The sequence below is a fragment of the Pundamilia nyererei genome, unplaced genomic scaffold (assembly GCF_000239375.1).
Source record: "Pundamilia nyererei isolate P.nyererei 1_Seehausen unplaced genomic scaffold, PunNye1.0 scaffold00149, whole genome shotgun sequence".
In the NCBI taxonomy this organism is placed as follows: Eukaryota; Metazoa; Chordata; class Actinopteri; order Cichliformes; family Cichlidae; genus Pundamilia; species Pundamilia nyererei.
Genome location: NW_005187550.1, coordinates 1225969 through 1239543, shown reverse-complemented (window position 1 = coordinate 1239543; position 13575 = coordinate 1225969). Strand labels below are relative to the sequence as shown.

The 13575-nt window shown below is 40.5% G+C and overlaps 1 protein-coding gene across 1 annotated transcript in view; it reads left to right on the top strand.

The window, feature by feature from the left end:
• The first annotated feature begins 1984 nt into the window (after positions 1-1984).
• The window catches only part of ogdhl (oxoglutarate dehydrogenase L), a 17398-nt gene continuing 5807 nt past the window's right edge, over positions 1985-13575 (top strand). The window contains exons 1-15 of the mRNA XM_013913754.1: positions 1985-2109; positions 2701-2913; positions 3292-3462; positions 4240-4342; positions 7091-7206; positions 7301-7455; positions 7969-8115; positions 8201-8291; positions 8375-8554; positions 9210-9338; positions 9492-9671; positions 9756-9908; positions 10520-10622; positions 10757-10885; positions 11762-11912. Of these exons, the coding sequence (XP_013769208.1) occupies positions 2701-2913; positions 3292-3462; positions 4240-4342; positions 7091-7206; positions 7301-7455; positions 7969-8115; positions 8201-8291; positions 8375-8554; positions 9210-9338; positions 9492-9671; positions 9756-9908; positions 10520-10622; positions 10757-10885; positions 11762-11912 (2021 nt within the window). The 5' untranslated portion in view covers positions 1985-2109. The remainder of the gene's footprint in view (positions 2110-2700; positions 2914-3291; positions 3463-4239; positions 4343-7090; positions 7207-7300; positions 7456-7968; positions 8116-8200; positions 8292-8374; positions 8555-9209; positions 9339-9491; positions 9672-9755; positions 9909-10519; positions 10623-10756; positions 10886-11761; positions 11913-13575) is intronic.

The following is a 13575-nucleotide window of genomic DNA, read 5'->3' as shown; positions in this document are numbered from 1 at the left end:
GTGTTTTCTGATTGGCAGTGTGGATTCTATTTAATGGGTTTGGTTACATTAAAGCCTGTGAGTATTGCATAGAACTGTAATTTAGGCTTTTAGGTTGTACGTTTTATTATAATTTCTTAATAAAAGTATGACATGTATTTCTCTGCTCTGCGTTGCGTTTCCCTGCTCAAACAAACACGGTTCACTGAATAAAGTGATCGCCACAATGTGAAATTTAGGCGCAATGATTGAACCGAAAATTCTTTAAAGAGGTCGTTCTGTAGTGTAACATTATGTAGTTTCTATACATCAGGGTAATGTAATTATCCATCAAAAATAACAGATTTTGCTGCAATCTCGGGGCTTCGTCCAGTTTGGAACAGTGTCTTGGCACTGCACTTCACTGTCACTTAATTTCATGAAATCATACATTATTTAATCATCTGATTGATTTTTGTGATAGCACGTGTACCTAGGGCTTTCAGAAAAATTAAATTCCGCCTTCAAACATGCTGTATTAGATGAATTAGGGCTCCTAAATAACCTCATGACGTGGACTTCCATAAATGGTGTGTAGGCTTGGCTGAGGTAAGTGGATTACACATTATCTGCTTCTTCTGCTCTTTGTACTGAGGCCTGCATTGACCAAACAAGCTGCGGACTCACGCATAAAGTTAATTTGGTTAAGCAGATCTAACTGTCGATGTGAGCGTGGGTTACCTGGATGTGAACATTATTCAGGTTGCTGGTGCCTGCTGGATTTAATCAAACAACACTAAACATTGACTGAATTTGGCAGGCTGATCCTGCAAATGAATAATCTTAGTCAACAGAAATGATGATATATTAAGACTGTTTCGTTTTCTTCTCTTTTCCCTTTTTTAATTCATCTTTATATATCACTAGAAATGGGTGTTTATGGAATATTCACTCCTTTCTGATTTTCACCACTGCAGACCCAGACAGCCGCTCCGGTTTTGCCCAGTGTAGTGATGTAATCATTCTAAACGGGAAGTTATTTAACATCGAGCTTGTAATGTTACCCAGCGGCACAGGTCGTTTCATCAATGAACATTAATAATAACGTGCCAAAAAGCAACTGGTCTTCACTCCATCTCCGTCAGGCGGCAAAGTCACTGCAACAAAATGGCATTTCAGTTCATAATTGCCTGACCCTGCAAAGTCCGGGTCACCTGCAGAGCAGCAGCAAACTCAAATGTTAAGCAAATGCAAATAATAGAAAAAAGGAAAAAACTCTCAGGAGACACTGAGCCTTATTGCTGGTTGAGAATTATTGATACATTGTTATATGAAGTGTGTTAAGAAACAGACATTTTCGTGTCATTAAAAGGAGCTTAAAACAAGAAAACGGGGATGCTGTGATTAGCGATGCTCTGATATTTAGACCTACCCTGTTCTGTCTGCTTGATCCTCTTGCGACTAGTGCTCACTCCATTATCCCCCTTTCAGTGGTGTGTTTGTCATGATTGATAATACTGTTCCTTCTGTGGCAGCAAGTATGAAAGATGAAAATCCAGATGAGGACGAGAGCGGGGTTAGAAATAGGGAAGGAAAGAGGGTGGAGGGAGGGAGAAGGGGTGGGAAGGAGGGCCAATTATTTTATTGTTTAACCCACTCAAGGTAGAAGCCCATCAATCTGAAAGCCCTTGATCAAATGACTCGTGTTCAGCCTTTATAAAAGTTTAATTGGTTTATGTAATTAACACTGACATATGTGTGATGCATCTTAGAAAGAAAAATTACTTGGGTGGATGTTAACCGTGTGCCTGAAGTGACAGGATTGAGGAAAGTTCTCTGATTATAAAATTGAGTTCACAGCACAAACACAAGAACTAATAGGGTTGCTATATATATGCTATGTTTATTTGATTACATCTATTTGTTTTTAATGATCTTTTTTAAATCCTCTGTATGAACAGATATTTTAGGTCGCTACCTAGGTACCTTTGGGTGCAGCAAGTTGCCTCTGTGCGGAGAAGCGTCACCTGACACCGAGGGGGCGTGCCGAGCAGCTGCTCTTGTCCTCGGATCTGTGTCACCTTCATTGATACCTGTCCCACTTGCACCTCTCGGCGATGACAGTAAAGCCAAAGAACAGTGCAGTCTAAGGTAAAGGCACTTTATAGAAATAAAAGGCAGGCGACATTTTAACCCTGTATATTTTTGTTCCGTGTTGCGCTTGAGCAGTATCAGGGACGAGCGGAGATTATGAGGATTTATTTTGGTGAGGGATTAGAGGTCCGAAAGTGGAACAGTCGCAGAATGAAATATAAAATGTTTTGATACTGATGCCTGCGATGTTGAGTGAAGGAAACAAAAAAGATCATGCAGGAAAAAGGTGAGGAAGAATGTAGCAGTCGGTCACATACTGCAGCACTTAGTGGAGCGTCATACGGGCTGTTCGCGTTTTGCAGCTGCACACGTTCTACGCAGAAACGGACTGTTCCTTCAGGCTGATCTTAGTGAAACTCAGTGCAAACTGTTAAAGCCACCCTGTGTTGCAAACACAGTCCCTTTAGGTGTGATTTGCGCTTTCCCCAAACACAGATGAGTATCACTCTAGCTGGGATTTTTACAAAAATTCCGTTTGCGGTAAAAAAAAAAAAATCATCTCTGTTCACATTCCTGCGTGGTATGTCTGTCTTAACCTTTAGTGTTAACCTTAGGGTTTGTTTTTTTTGGGTTTTTTTTTTTTTTTAGATGAGTCAGTTTCGGGTATTAGCTGGTGTGCTGAAAGGTGGAGGGAGCCCCTTCCTTCGATGCCGTGCAGGAGGGCTGACCTGGCGCTGCTGGGCTCATCCAAAGAGAGGCTGCTCCTCTAGGACTGATCCTCTTCCAGCAGTGGTCAGCAACTCCAGCTATGTGGAGGAGATGTATTTGGCATGGCTGGATGACCATAAAAACGTCCACGAGGTAACAATGTGTAGCATAAACTGCATCTTAAGTTACACAGAAAAAGGTCGGTTGAATATACCTTTCCATAAATGAAAATTGAAAGAGAAAACTATGACACCTAGAGAATTTGTGCAGAAGTTACTCAAATTGCAAGCTGGTGCCAGTGCTGGTTCTGAAATACAGCTGAATATCCCTGACCTTACTAAGGTTTTTCTTGTTAAATTATGTTATTCTTAGTTCAGCTGCCTGGGGCATCTGATGTAGTTGCGTTGTCCTGGATTCTCATCCAGCTTTTCCCTATTCTGTCACCCGTGTCTAAGCATTCACTAGTCACTGAATAATCATGTTACATATACCAGCGTTCCTTTGATGGATCTGTCTGTCTCTCTGCTGTAGTCTTGGGACAGTTTCTTCCGTAACATCCAGGCCTCCGGTCCATCTGGCGAGGCGGATGAGAGACGGCCCTCTGCTCTGCTGCAGGGCCGAGTGTTGTCCCACTCACTAGACGTGGCAGAGAAAGTGGTGGAGGACCACCTGGCTGTGCACACCCTCATTAGAGCTTACCAGGTAGGCCACACTCACCTAGCACAGCTGTGAGGATAACACACACACAGATATACAGACATTTAATTTTGATGTGATGCTGATTTATGATATAATTAAGTCACATCTCATAGCTATCCATTTAAATCTTAAGGCAGTGTCTGTGTATGGAATTAAGATGTGATCCATCTCGAGCTGCAACTGACTATTTGCATCTCTGACGAGTATGTGAAAAATACATCAAACAGACTCCGCTTGGACTTGGAGAAGCAGATGCAATTGGCAAAGAAAGCTGTTTGTGCGTGTCCTTGTATTAAAAGGAATATACAACTTGTTTGTCACTGCACGAGGTTATGCAAATTGCAAGATTAACTCCAACCTACTTACCCTGACTGCTTTTTGAAAATGGAAAAATCAAAGAGACTACTTAAACAAAGCAGGTGGTAACATTTCCACTCGCCCTCTAATTAATTCAAGGAACTATCCAAGGGATTTATTAAATTCAGTCTTTTGGCAAAGGCGTCATTTTTATTCCCAGCTTGTTGCAGTCCTGGTGGAAATGTTTATGTCTGCGTGTGTACACAGACATAAAAGCTCTCCCAGGAGTATCTTTTCTCTGAAAGGTTGACCTATAACTGAGTGTTAGCTTATTCTCCAGCTGTTCATACTCAGTTTGATGATGGAAACCAAATTGCTTATTATTTTTTTCTGCCTGTCAGATTCTCTCATTTAGTTTTTTAAATCTAATTCTCTATCTTTTCTTCACCCCCACTGCACATTTCCATCTGTCTCTCTGTTTAGATCCGTGGTCACCATGTTGCTCAGTTAGACCCTTTAGGAATCCTGGATGCTGACCTCGACTCTTTCGTTCCGTCCGACCTGATCACCACTATTGATAAATTAGGTGAGATGCTTTCTTTTAGTCATTTGAGTCATGTCTGATTTAGGCTTTGAAGAGGTAGTTGTATGGGACTCCTTGTTTTAGACCCCGTCTGATGGAATATATATGGATTTAACCCTGAGGCTGTATATATGCTGATGAGTATCCTACTATAGAAATCTTCCCTTGTATTTAACTCTAAAGATGCTTCCCATGTTTTAGGATTTCAGTCTCAAAAGCTTAATCTTGCCTTGCTTATGGTGACAAGATTGTATTTGTCTGTTTCTTGGACCGTATTTCAACATTTTTGTATTTTTTACAGTAGATACATGTACAGCTTCACTTACATTAAAGATCAAGGGTTATATAACTGATCACACTGATGAGTGGATGTGGTTTTTCAGTACAAAGCACCTATCAAGTCTGTATACTGGTTGGTCAGCCTGATGCTGTCATTAATCTCAGGCTGAGCTCTTGTCATTCTCCATTTCATTTAGCGAACTGAGGGTCGGAGGATGTGGGATGGCCACAGAAAGCGATCGAAGTCTACAGGAATAGATAGTAAGGAGGAGAGAGAGCGAGTGAGAGGGAGGAAAAGAGAGACGTTGTTTCTGTTGGCTGGTGTTATCAGTGAGAGTCATGACATAGCATCGCATTATGTATGATCACCAGGGCTATAGTTCCCTAATGAAAGCTAATGACAGCCTCCATGGCCCCTTATTTGGTCAGCTGATTGTACACAAGTCTATTCTTGGCCCCCTTTGTCTTTGCTGTGTTCCTAATATGATTTGCACCTGTCTCCTCTTATGTTTGCCAGTAATCTTGAGCTTGACCAGCCCTCTCAGGTGGGTTTTGTTACCACAGAACCTTATTGTACCTGTATGTGGGGGCACTACATCCATGGGCCCTTCTACATTACTATCTATAAATTAATAGTGTATTATTGTTTATTTTCTAATCAATTTTTTTGGAAGTCTTTGCCATCAAACCAATCATCTCAGATGAAACTTCTGAAGTTTGTCAGTTAATTCTTTGCAAGCCATGCTGGAGGGGGCTCTGCAATCTCATTTAGACCAGCTAATCATTATTTTCATTAGCAATTAATCATTTGCTTATTATATTTTGATAGATCAATTAATCATTTCATTTATAAAATGTGAAAAATGGGCACTACAATTCCCCATAGGCTGATAGGATGTCTTTAGATTGCTTGTTTTGACTGACTAGCAGTCCTAAACCCAAGCATATTTAATTAGCATTAGCATGACTTAGATACAATTAGAAAATCATTACTAATGCATTAATGTGCTTGAATGGTTGATAATTGGATTTAACAATAAATGATTGTGTAGTTTTTCAGTTTGTTTTAATTGTTGAATAATTCATTACCATGACTACGTCATAAGCTGTAATATATACACCTAACTGAGATATGCGCCACATACCTTCTTGCTCAGTCGTTCCATCTAACATCCTTTGTTTGCCTCTTTTCAATCACAGTTACAATATTTTAGAGGAGTAGTAGTTTCTTCCTTTAATGTATCAACCATTGTTGCAATTACTTTTTTCAATCACGGTGGAGATCCTGTTCCCCTTCACCTTAACCCGTTGAAACTTCTGCCCTGAACTGAAACCAGTGCCTGTCTTGCTTCTTTTAATGACTACACCAGCTGAGTAGTGATACATTGAGATGTAAGATAAACATGCACCTGAAAAGACAGAGATTATAAAAGGAGGTGAAAAAAATACACAGGAATAGGGTGAGCCTTTCTGTGTGAAGATTGCATCTTCTCCCCATGTATGTGTGGGTTTTCTCTGGGCACTCCTGCATGAATGTTTTTCTGTCTCTATGTGTTAGCCCTGCAACAGATTATAAATCTGTCCAGGGTGTACCCAGAGTTTTGCCATGTAACGATTGGGATAATAGGCTTCAGTACCCCCAAAGCCCCCCCACCCTGAATTGGATAGGCGGAAAACAGATGGATGGATGGTTTTTTGGTCTTTACCTTACTCACACCGTGAGACACAAAACCTTTGGGTGTTGCACATCCAGCATAAAAATCTGCCAAATAATACATGCAGAGCTACCTGCTGTGGCAACCCCTTGTGAATAAGTGATAGCTGAAAGTAGCTCACATTGCTCACACAAGATCATCTTTTCTGTTTCTTTCTTTGTCTTCTGAGTTGTTTATGTATTTACAGCTTTCACATATGTACATGCAACTTCACACACACATATACATTCAATCTTTAACTTTAGTATAAGAGTACCTCGTAAATATTAAAACTTAAATATTGTCTTTTTTTTCACATTTAAAAACAAAGAAAAAAAGACTGTTTTTTTTTTATTCAACTAGTCTCACCACAGCAACAAGATAAATTTATGGAATCAGACACTTTAAATATGTATTTGTATAGTTTTTTGGGGTCGCTTTACTACGATTTCTTCTTACATAATATTAAAAACTTTAATTCTTCCAATAAACTGAAAATTGATCTGAAAATTGATCAATACTCAATTGCCAGGTCATTGATTATTCCTTTCTTAATCCCTGTTGAAAACCATTATAGGGTATAGGCCTTTGTCTGCAGTGACGTGGGACACAAATTGTAATAGATTCATTTGATTAAATGAAACCAACTTAAATCTTAATTTTGGGTGGAAAGTATTTTGTTTAAGCTTGGAGTATGCACTCAAAGTGAGTCAGTAAATTATATCTTGTGCCTTTAAGAGTCTTAATTAGATATTTGTTTCATGTGGTTTTGTTTTAGGTTTATATGGTCTTGATGAGTCTGACTTGGATAGAAGCTTCCAGCTGCCCCACACCACCTTCATCGGTGGACAAGAGACTACCCTTCCACTTAGAGAAATCATACGCAGACTAGAGGTATTTGTACATACGTGTCTCCGATGAACAGGAGAAGCTGTCGTGCTGTTTCCTTTCTGTGCATTTCTTTTACTTTGCAACTTTTTGCTTTCAGGCATCCTACTGCGGTCACATAGGGGTTGAATTTATGTTCATTAATAATGTGAACCAGTGTCAGTGGATTCGTCAGAAGTTCGAGACTCTGGGAATCATGCAGTTCACTAGTGCTGAGAAGAGAACCCTGCTAGCGCGCCTGATCAGATCCACACGGTCAGCAGTGAATAAACAAATTCACACTGTGGTGACAGCGCAATACCTCACCTTTAGTTATAGCTCACAACACTGACTCACATAACATAAACAAAATAGGAAGTTAACACACCCTATTCTTCATGTGAGCTCATTTTTATCTTTAATAAATTAGCTCATAAGTCACTGCAGGGTCCTTAAAATGATCTCGCTAGGGTGAATATATGTCTTATTGTATCCTTGCTTGTTTTATTCTGTTGTCACTGTCCTGTTCTCATGACAAACACACACACACACACACACACACACACACACACACACACTGGTAGTGAGATGCATTTTCTAAATGCTTGAGTACAAGGTGTTTAAGGCATCATAGTATTATTCTAAAAATAAATTACTGTAATGGAGCATATGCTATCATCAGTCAGAACCAGTATATTTTGTATAACCAGCTGTTCACAGCTACCTGTTAGTAGCACAAGCATCTGTGGTCCATATATGGGATCTGTTAAGATCTGTTATTGTGTCTAGGTTTGAGGACTTCCTGGCGAGAAAGTGGTCATCGGAGAAACGTTTTGGTTTGGAAGGCTGCGAAGTTCTCATTCCTGCTCTTAAAACCATCATTGACAAGTCAAGCGCAGCAGGGATCGACAGCGTAATCATGGGGATGCCACATCGGTAATGTGCATTTCCTATTTCTTACATCAGTCTTTTTTAAAGTCTTTTCCTTCTGTTTATATATATTTATAAACTGTACTTTCAGGGGTCGACTGAACGTCTTGGCTAATGTGATCCGTAAGGACCTGGATCAGATCTTTTGTCAGTTTGACCCCAAATTAGAGGCTGCTGATGAGGTGATATGTGGAAAACTCTCAGAGAAAATAAGTCTGGACTTACAGCCGATGCTTTATTCAGTCTCCATTTTTTATGCATGTAGGGTTCGGGTGATGTCAAATACCACCTGGGGATGTACCACGAGAGGATTAACCGTGAGACTGACAAGAACATCACGCTGTCACTCGTGGCAAACCCCTCGCACCTCGAGGCAGTGGATCCAGTGGTTCAGGGAAAGACCAAAGCAGAGCAGTTCTACAGAGGAGACACTCAAGGAAAGAAGGTAACCCTTATTGTACCAGATACAGCATTGTGCGACAGTGTTCAGCCACCCTTTATTTCTTCATACTAGTAAACCCCTGTGCTATGTGTGGGTCTTCATTTGAGACATAGAGCCCGTGAGTGACATCTCTACAGTATATACAAATATTTTATACAAATCCCACAGTCTCAATTATATTTGTATATTTAAACATTGAATAAAATGGTAAATGGCCTGTATTTATATAGCGCTTTACTAGTCCCTAAGGACCCCAAAGTGCTTTACATATCCAGTCATCCACCCATTCACACACTGGTGATGGCAAGCTACATTGTAGCCACAGCCACCCTGGGGCGCACTGACAGAGGCGAGGCGGCCGGACACTGGCGCCACCGGGCCCTCTGACCACCACCAGTAGGCAGCGGGTGAAGTGTCTTACCCAAGGACACAACGACCGAGACTGTTGGAGCCGGGGCTCGAACCGGCAACCTTCCGATTACAAGGCGAACTCCCAACTCTTGAGCCACGATCGCCCCATTCAATACCCCCACATAGCACAGAGGTTTATTAGTATAAAGAAATGACGGGTAGCTCAAGACTTTTGCACAATACTTTTACTGTCTAAAAAAAAATGATAGCAAAATGCTTCCTTTAAGCCTATAATGTGATTTTTAAGGTGATGTCTATTTTGATGCACGGCGATGCTGCTTTTGCGGGACAAGGAGTTGTTTATGAGACGTTCCATTTGAGTGAACTCCCCTCTTATACCACAAATGGTACAATCCATGTGGTGGTCAACAACCAGGTATTGGAACTTTGGCATCACTTAAGTACAATCCCACTTATTAAAAAATATCTGGAAAATAATTTGTCTGTCTCCTGTTGTCTGTGTGTTAAATTGTATTACATAAAATGAAGCAAAATTAGTGTACCAATTTTGGCATGTGGTTGTTGTCAGATTGGCTTCACTACAGATCCTCGAGTGGCCCGCTCATCTCCTTACCCCACTGACGTGGCTCGGGTTGTCAATGCGCCCATCTTTCATGTGAATGCGGACGATCCCGAGGCTGTCATGTATGTGTGCCGCGTAGCTGCAGAGTGGAGGGCCACATTCAACAAGGATGTCGTCATTGACCTGGTCAGCCGCAGCCGAGTCTAAATAGATTAACAGCTTCTTACGTATGTGTAGCAGTTTTATTTTTTAAAGTGTCTGTTTTTGCAGGTTTGTTACAGACGTTTTGGCCATAATGAAATGGATGAGCCCATGTTCACCCAGCCGCTGATGTACAAACAGATCCATCGGCAGGAGCATGTGCTGAAAAAGTACTCTGAAAAACTCATTGCTGAGGGAGTGGTGACACTGCAGGAATTTGAGGTTTGTGATCTAGTAGTGTTTTCTCTTGTTAAATATACTGTATATTGCTGCTGCTACTGTATGCAGTTTTATTTGGTATATCACCATCTGCTGGGCTATGTGCATTAAATCACACTTAGATATTACCCTAGCCTTCAACTAAATATGTTATGCTAGCACAGCTGTATTTGAGTTTCAATTTACTGCCTCACTTCAGTCATCTAGCCTCACAATCCCTCACATAGAGTATATATTGCCCAGTGAAGTTAAAGTATGTGGTTCTGTCGCCATTCAGTGCAATTGCAGAGGTTTTTCATCCACAACAGAAACTTTGACCATAACATCCATTCTGATTTTTTTTTTTTTATATCACATGGCAGAGTAATACTACAGCTCCTTCCTTCTGGCTTTTGATGGACACTGCTTTCTGTTGTGAGGCCTGCTATTTGGACTCACACTCCATTTATAATATATAGCAAAGGCACGAATGCTTCTGGAGACTTTTCCCCTCTATCTCTCTATATTACTGCTGCACACTGTTTAGGCTAGTCAGCTGAAGGTCTGTGATTAAAGCAAACTTTAGTTAGCATTAGGGAAATTGTAGCATTTATTATTACAAAATGTATTTGCAGGAAGAAGTTGCAAAATATGACAAAATATGTGAGGAGGCATACACCAGCTCTAAAGATGAAAAGATCTTACACATTCGGCACTGGCTCGACTCCCCTTGGCCAGGTAAATTATCCACTTAGAAACAAAAAGTGAGTTAACCATGAAAATTATAGTTAGTTTTTAAGTTAATGTTTTATTTACTGTTTTTGTGAGTAATTTCTGTTTCCCCGATGGAGTGATTGTGTTGCTTTCTGCAGATTTTTTCACAGCGCAGGGAGAGCCCAAGAGCATGAGCTGCCTCCCTACAGGACTGGACGAGGAGGTTCTGCAGCACATTGGGCAGATAGCCAGCTCAGTGCCTCTGGAAGGTTTTAACATCCACCCTGGTGAGTCTGGTTGCTTTATGCCAGAGAACAAAGCAGTGAGACAGAGGATCAGTCATAGTAGTGGTGGTAGCAGTAACATTGATATACTGTGGAATATATATGCACAGTGACAGGGCCAAGTTTTGAAACCTCTGTAAGCCACTGTGCCATGTCCTGCATGGTTGAGGTAAACCTAGTAAAGCAATTGGTTTTCAAATTGTTGTTAATAGACAAAACAAAGAACCAGTGATACAGTTTAATGGTAAAAAAAATCGGCTTGTTTTTGTACTGTTTATTTAAATTAATAAAGGGATTTAAATAATTTGTAAAGCCTTACACCCTGTTGTTATTTACATTTTACAAAGTATTGGAGATTTTGGAAAGGTGGTCATAAACACTTGTGAGTGTAATGTTTTTAAATTACACAAATCTACATAACACATCCTTTCCAAAATTCAGAACTGGAAAGCTCATGTAACAAAAAAGCTAAAGAATTATTGAGACTGTAACATTTTTAAAAAAAATTCTATTTACAGCACAGTCCATCCATTTAATACCGTTCATATTTGTTTTATCCAAGTTAGTGGCTGGCAGGCCGGAGCCTCTTTTACCTGCCATAAGGTGAGAGCCGACATATGCTATAGACACGTCGCCAGTCTGTTGTAGGGCTAACACAAAAAAGAAACATTTACACCTATGGCCAACTTAAGAATCTCCAATGGATTGTGCGATTAACATGTAAACCCCACACAAAAAAGCCCCAGTTAGCCTCAAATCCCGGACCTTTCTGCTGCGAGGTGACAGTGTTAACCATCACACCGCTCTTCCATCCACACAACACAATATTTTTAGTCATATGTGTCTTTTGCCTGTGTGTTTGTGTGATCGGTTCTACAGGTGTGTCCCGTATCCTGCGTGGTCGAGCTGACCTAGTGAAGAGTCGTCAGATGGACTGGGCTCTAGGAGAGTACATAGCCTTTGGCTCCCTCCTGAAAGATGGCATACATGTACGACTGAGCGGGCAAGATGTTGAACGAGGAACCTTTAGGTGAGCCTGTGAGGAGTCACTCCCAGAAAGTTGATTTTATTTATCTGAATGTAGCATTTTCAGTGGGAGGAAAAACACGTGCTGAAAAAGTACTTTGAAAAACTCACCGCTGAGGGAGTGACTGAAAATGCTACATCAGGATGAACAGAATGAACTTTCTGGGATGTCCTTACCTGGTTGATTGAGCATGCATCATCAAGATGTAAAAAGTCACTGTCTGAATTTTTTAAATTGTCACATTTGTCTTGGGAGGAGCTCACCATGCTGCAAAGGTCTGTTACAGAGCTCTGCGCAATTGTGCAAAAGACGTTTAGGTATATTAACTTTTGCTATATAGATTTTTGTAGATGGGTAGTCCTCATAAACACAACTGTCCTCTAACTAAATTAGCTTGCATGCTTAATTAAGAAGAATAAGGAGTACCGTTCATTATTTTGAACATCTTCATTTTTTAGATATAGTTCTTGAATTGTTAAAGTGTACTACATATCTTTAAAGATCCATCATATTTCATTGTCAACATTTCTAAGTAGTGTTAAAGGGTAAATGGCACTCTTTGACAGATAGTAAATTAAGTAAGCAGGGGTGTGGGAAGAGTGGCATAGCGAGTTTGCCAGACAAAAGACGTCAGTGCAGTCTCCTGGGAACGCTGAAGCCCACATGGTGTTGTCATGGTATAGAGGGAACGAGTGACACATGAACAAAACCAGCCTCCCTTGCTCTGTGCCTGTCTCGTCTGTCCCCTATCATTTCTCTACCAGCTCATCTTCACTGACACTCCCCATCTCAGTTTACAGCGACATACATCACGCTAACTAACCAGAGGCTACAGGGCTTTTTCTTTTTGCTTCGCATTTACCAATGACATCTATGTCTCCCACCCCGATGTCCCCTTCAGCAATGCAATTCACCTAGTTGGGAAAAAATTATCCCAGTCAAATGTTGGATCCACTTTTAGCTATGTATCACCTGTTAATCCCCGATCAGTTTTTTTGTATTTGCTCTCCTACCTGTAATTTACCTCACAGCTTTTTTCTTCCTCTTACCTACACTGTTTTTTGTTTTTTTTTTTATCCCCCACTAGTCTGGTTCCTTTCATAGTGTTTAGGAGCTGAGCATATTGGCATGTTACAGTTGAGTGGGCCTGCTTGCGTTTCTGTGATGTACGTAACAGCATGGACTAATAGATTCAGTCGTTGTGTTTGGATAGGTTGCATGCGCTTCAGCGTGCGCCCCTTTCCCTGACTAATGGGGCCCCCTGGCAGAGGAACTGTGTGTGTTTTTGTGAGTGTGTGTGAAAATAAAGTGAATAAATGTAGGCATGCTGTTTATGAGGCAATTAAGAGAGAGCTCTCTTAAAAGTTTTTTTTTCCCTTTGTGGATTGGGTGCAAACAAATTGTGAAAAATGAAATGTGAAATTATGTGTGCTACCTTAATTAATACAATAGATGCTGTTGTTATTTCATAAGCATATTTCTTGAAGAGAAAATGTATCTTCTCCAAATGTAGATTAAGGATCAAGCAAGACAATTATGCAGTACATTTGGAGCCCTCATTAGCTCATAATTATGGACAATACTATTTAAAAGATTACTATCATGATAATCTAGTCTTCATGGAGGAACTATATTGCATTCGGCACAATGATTTGGGCTATTTCCT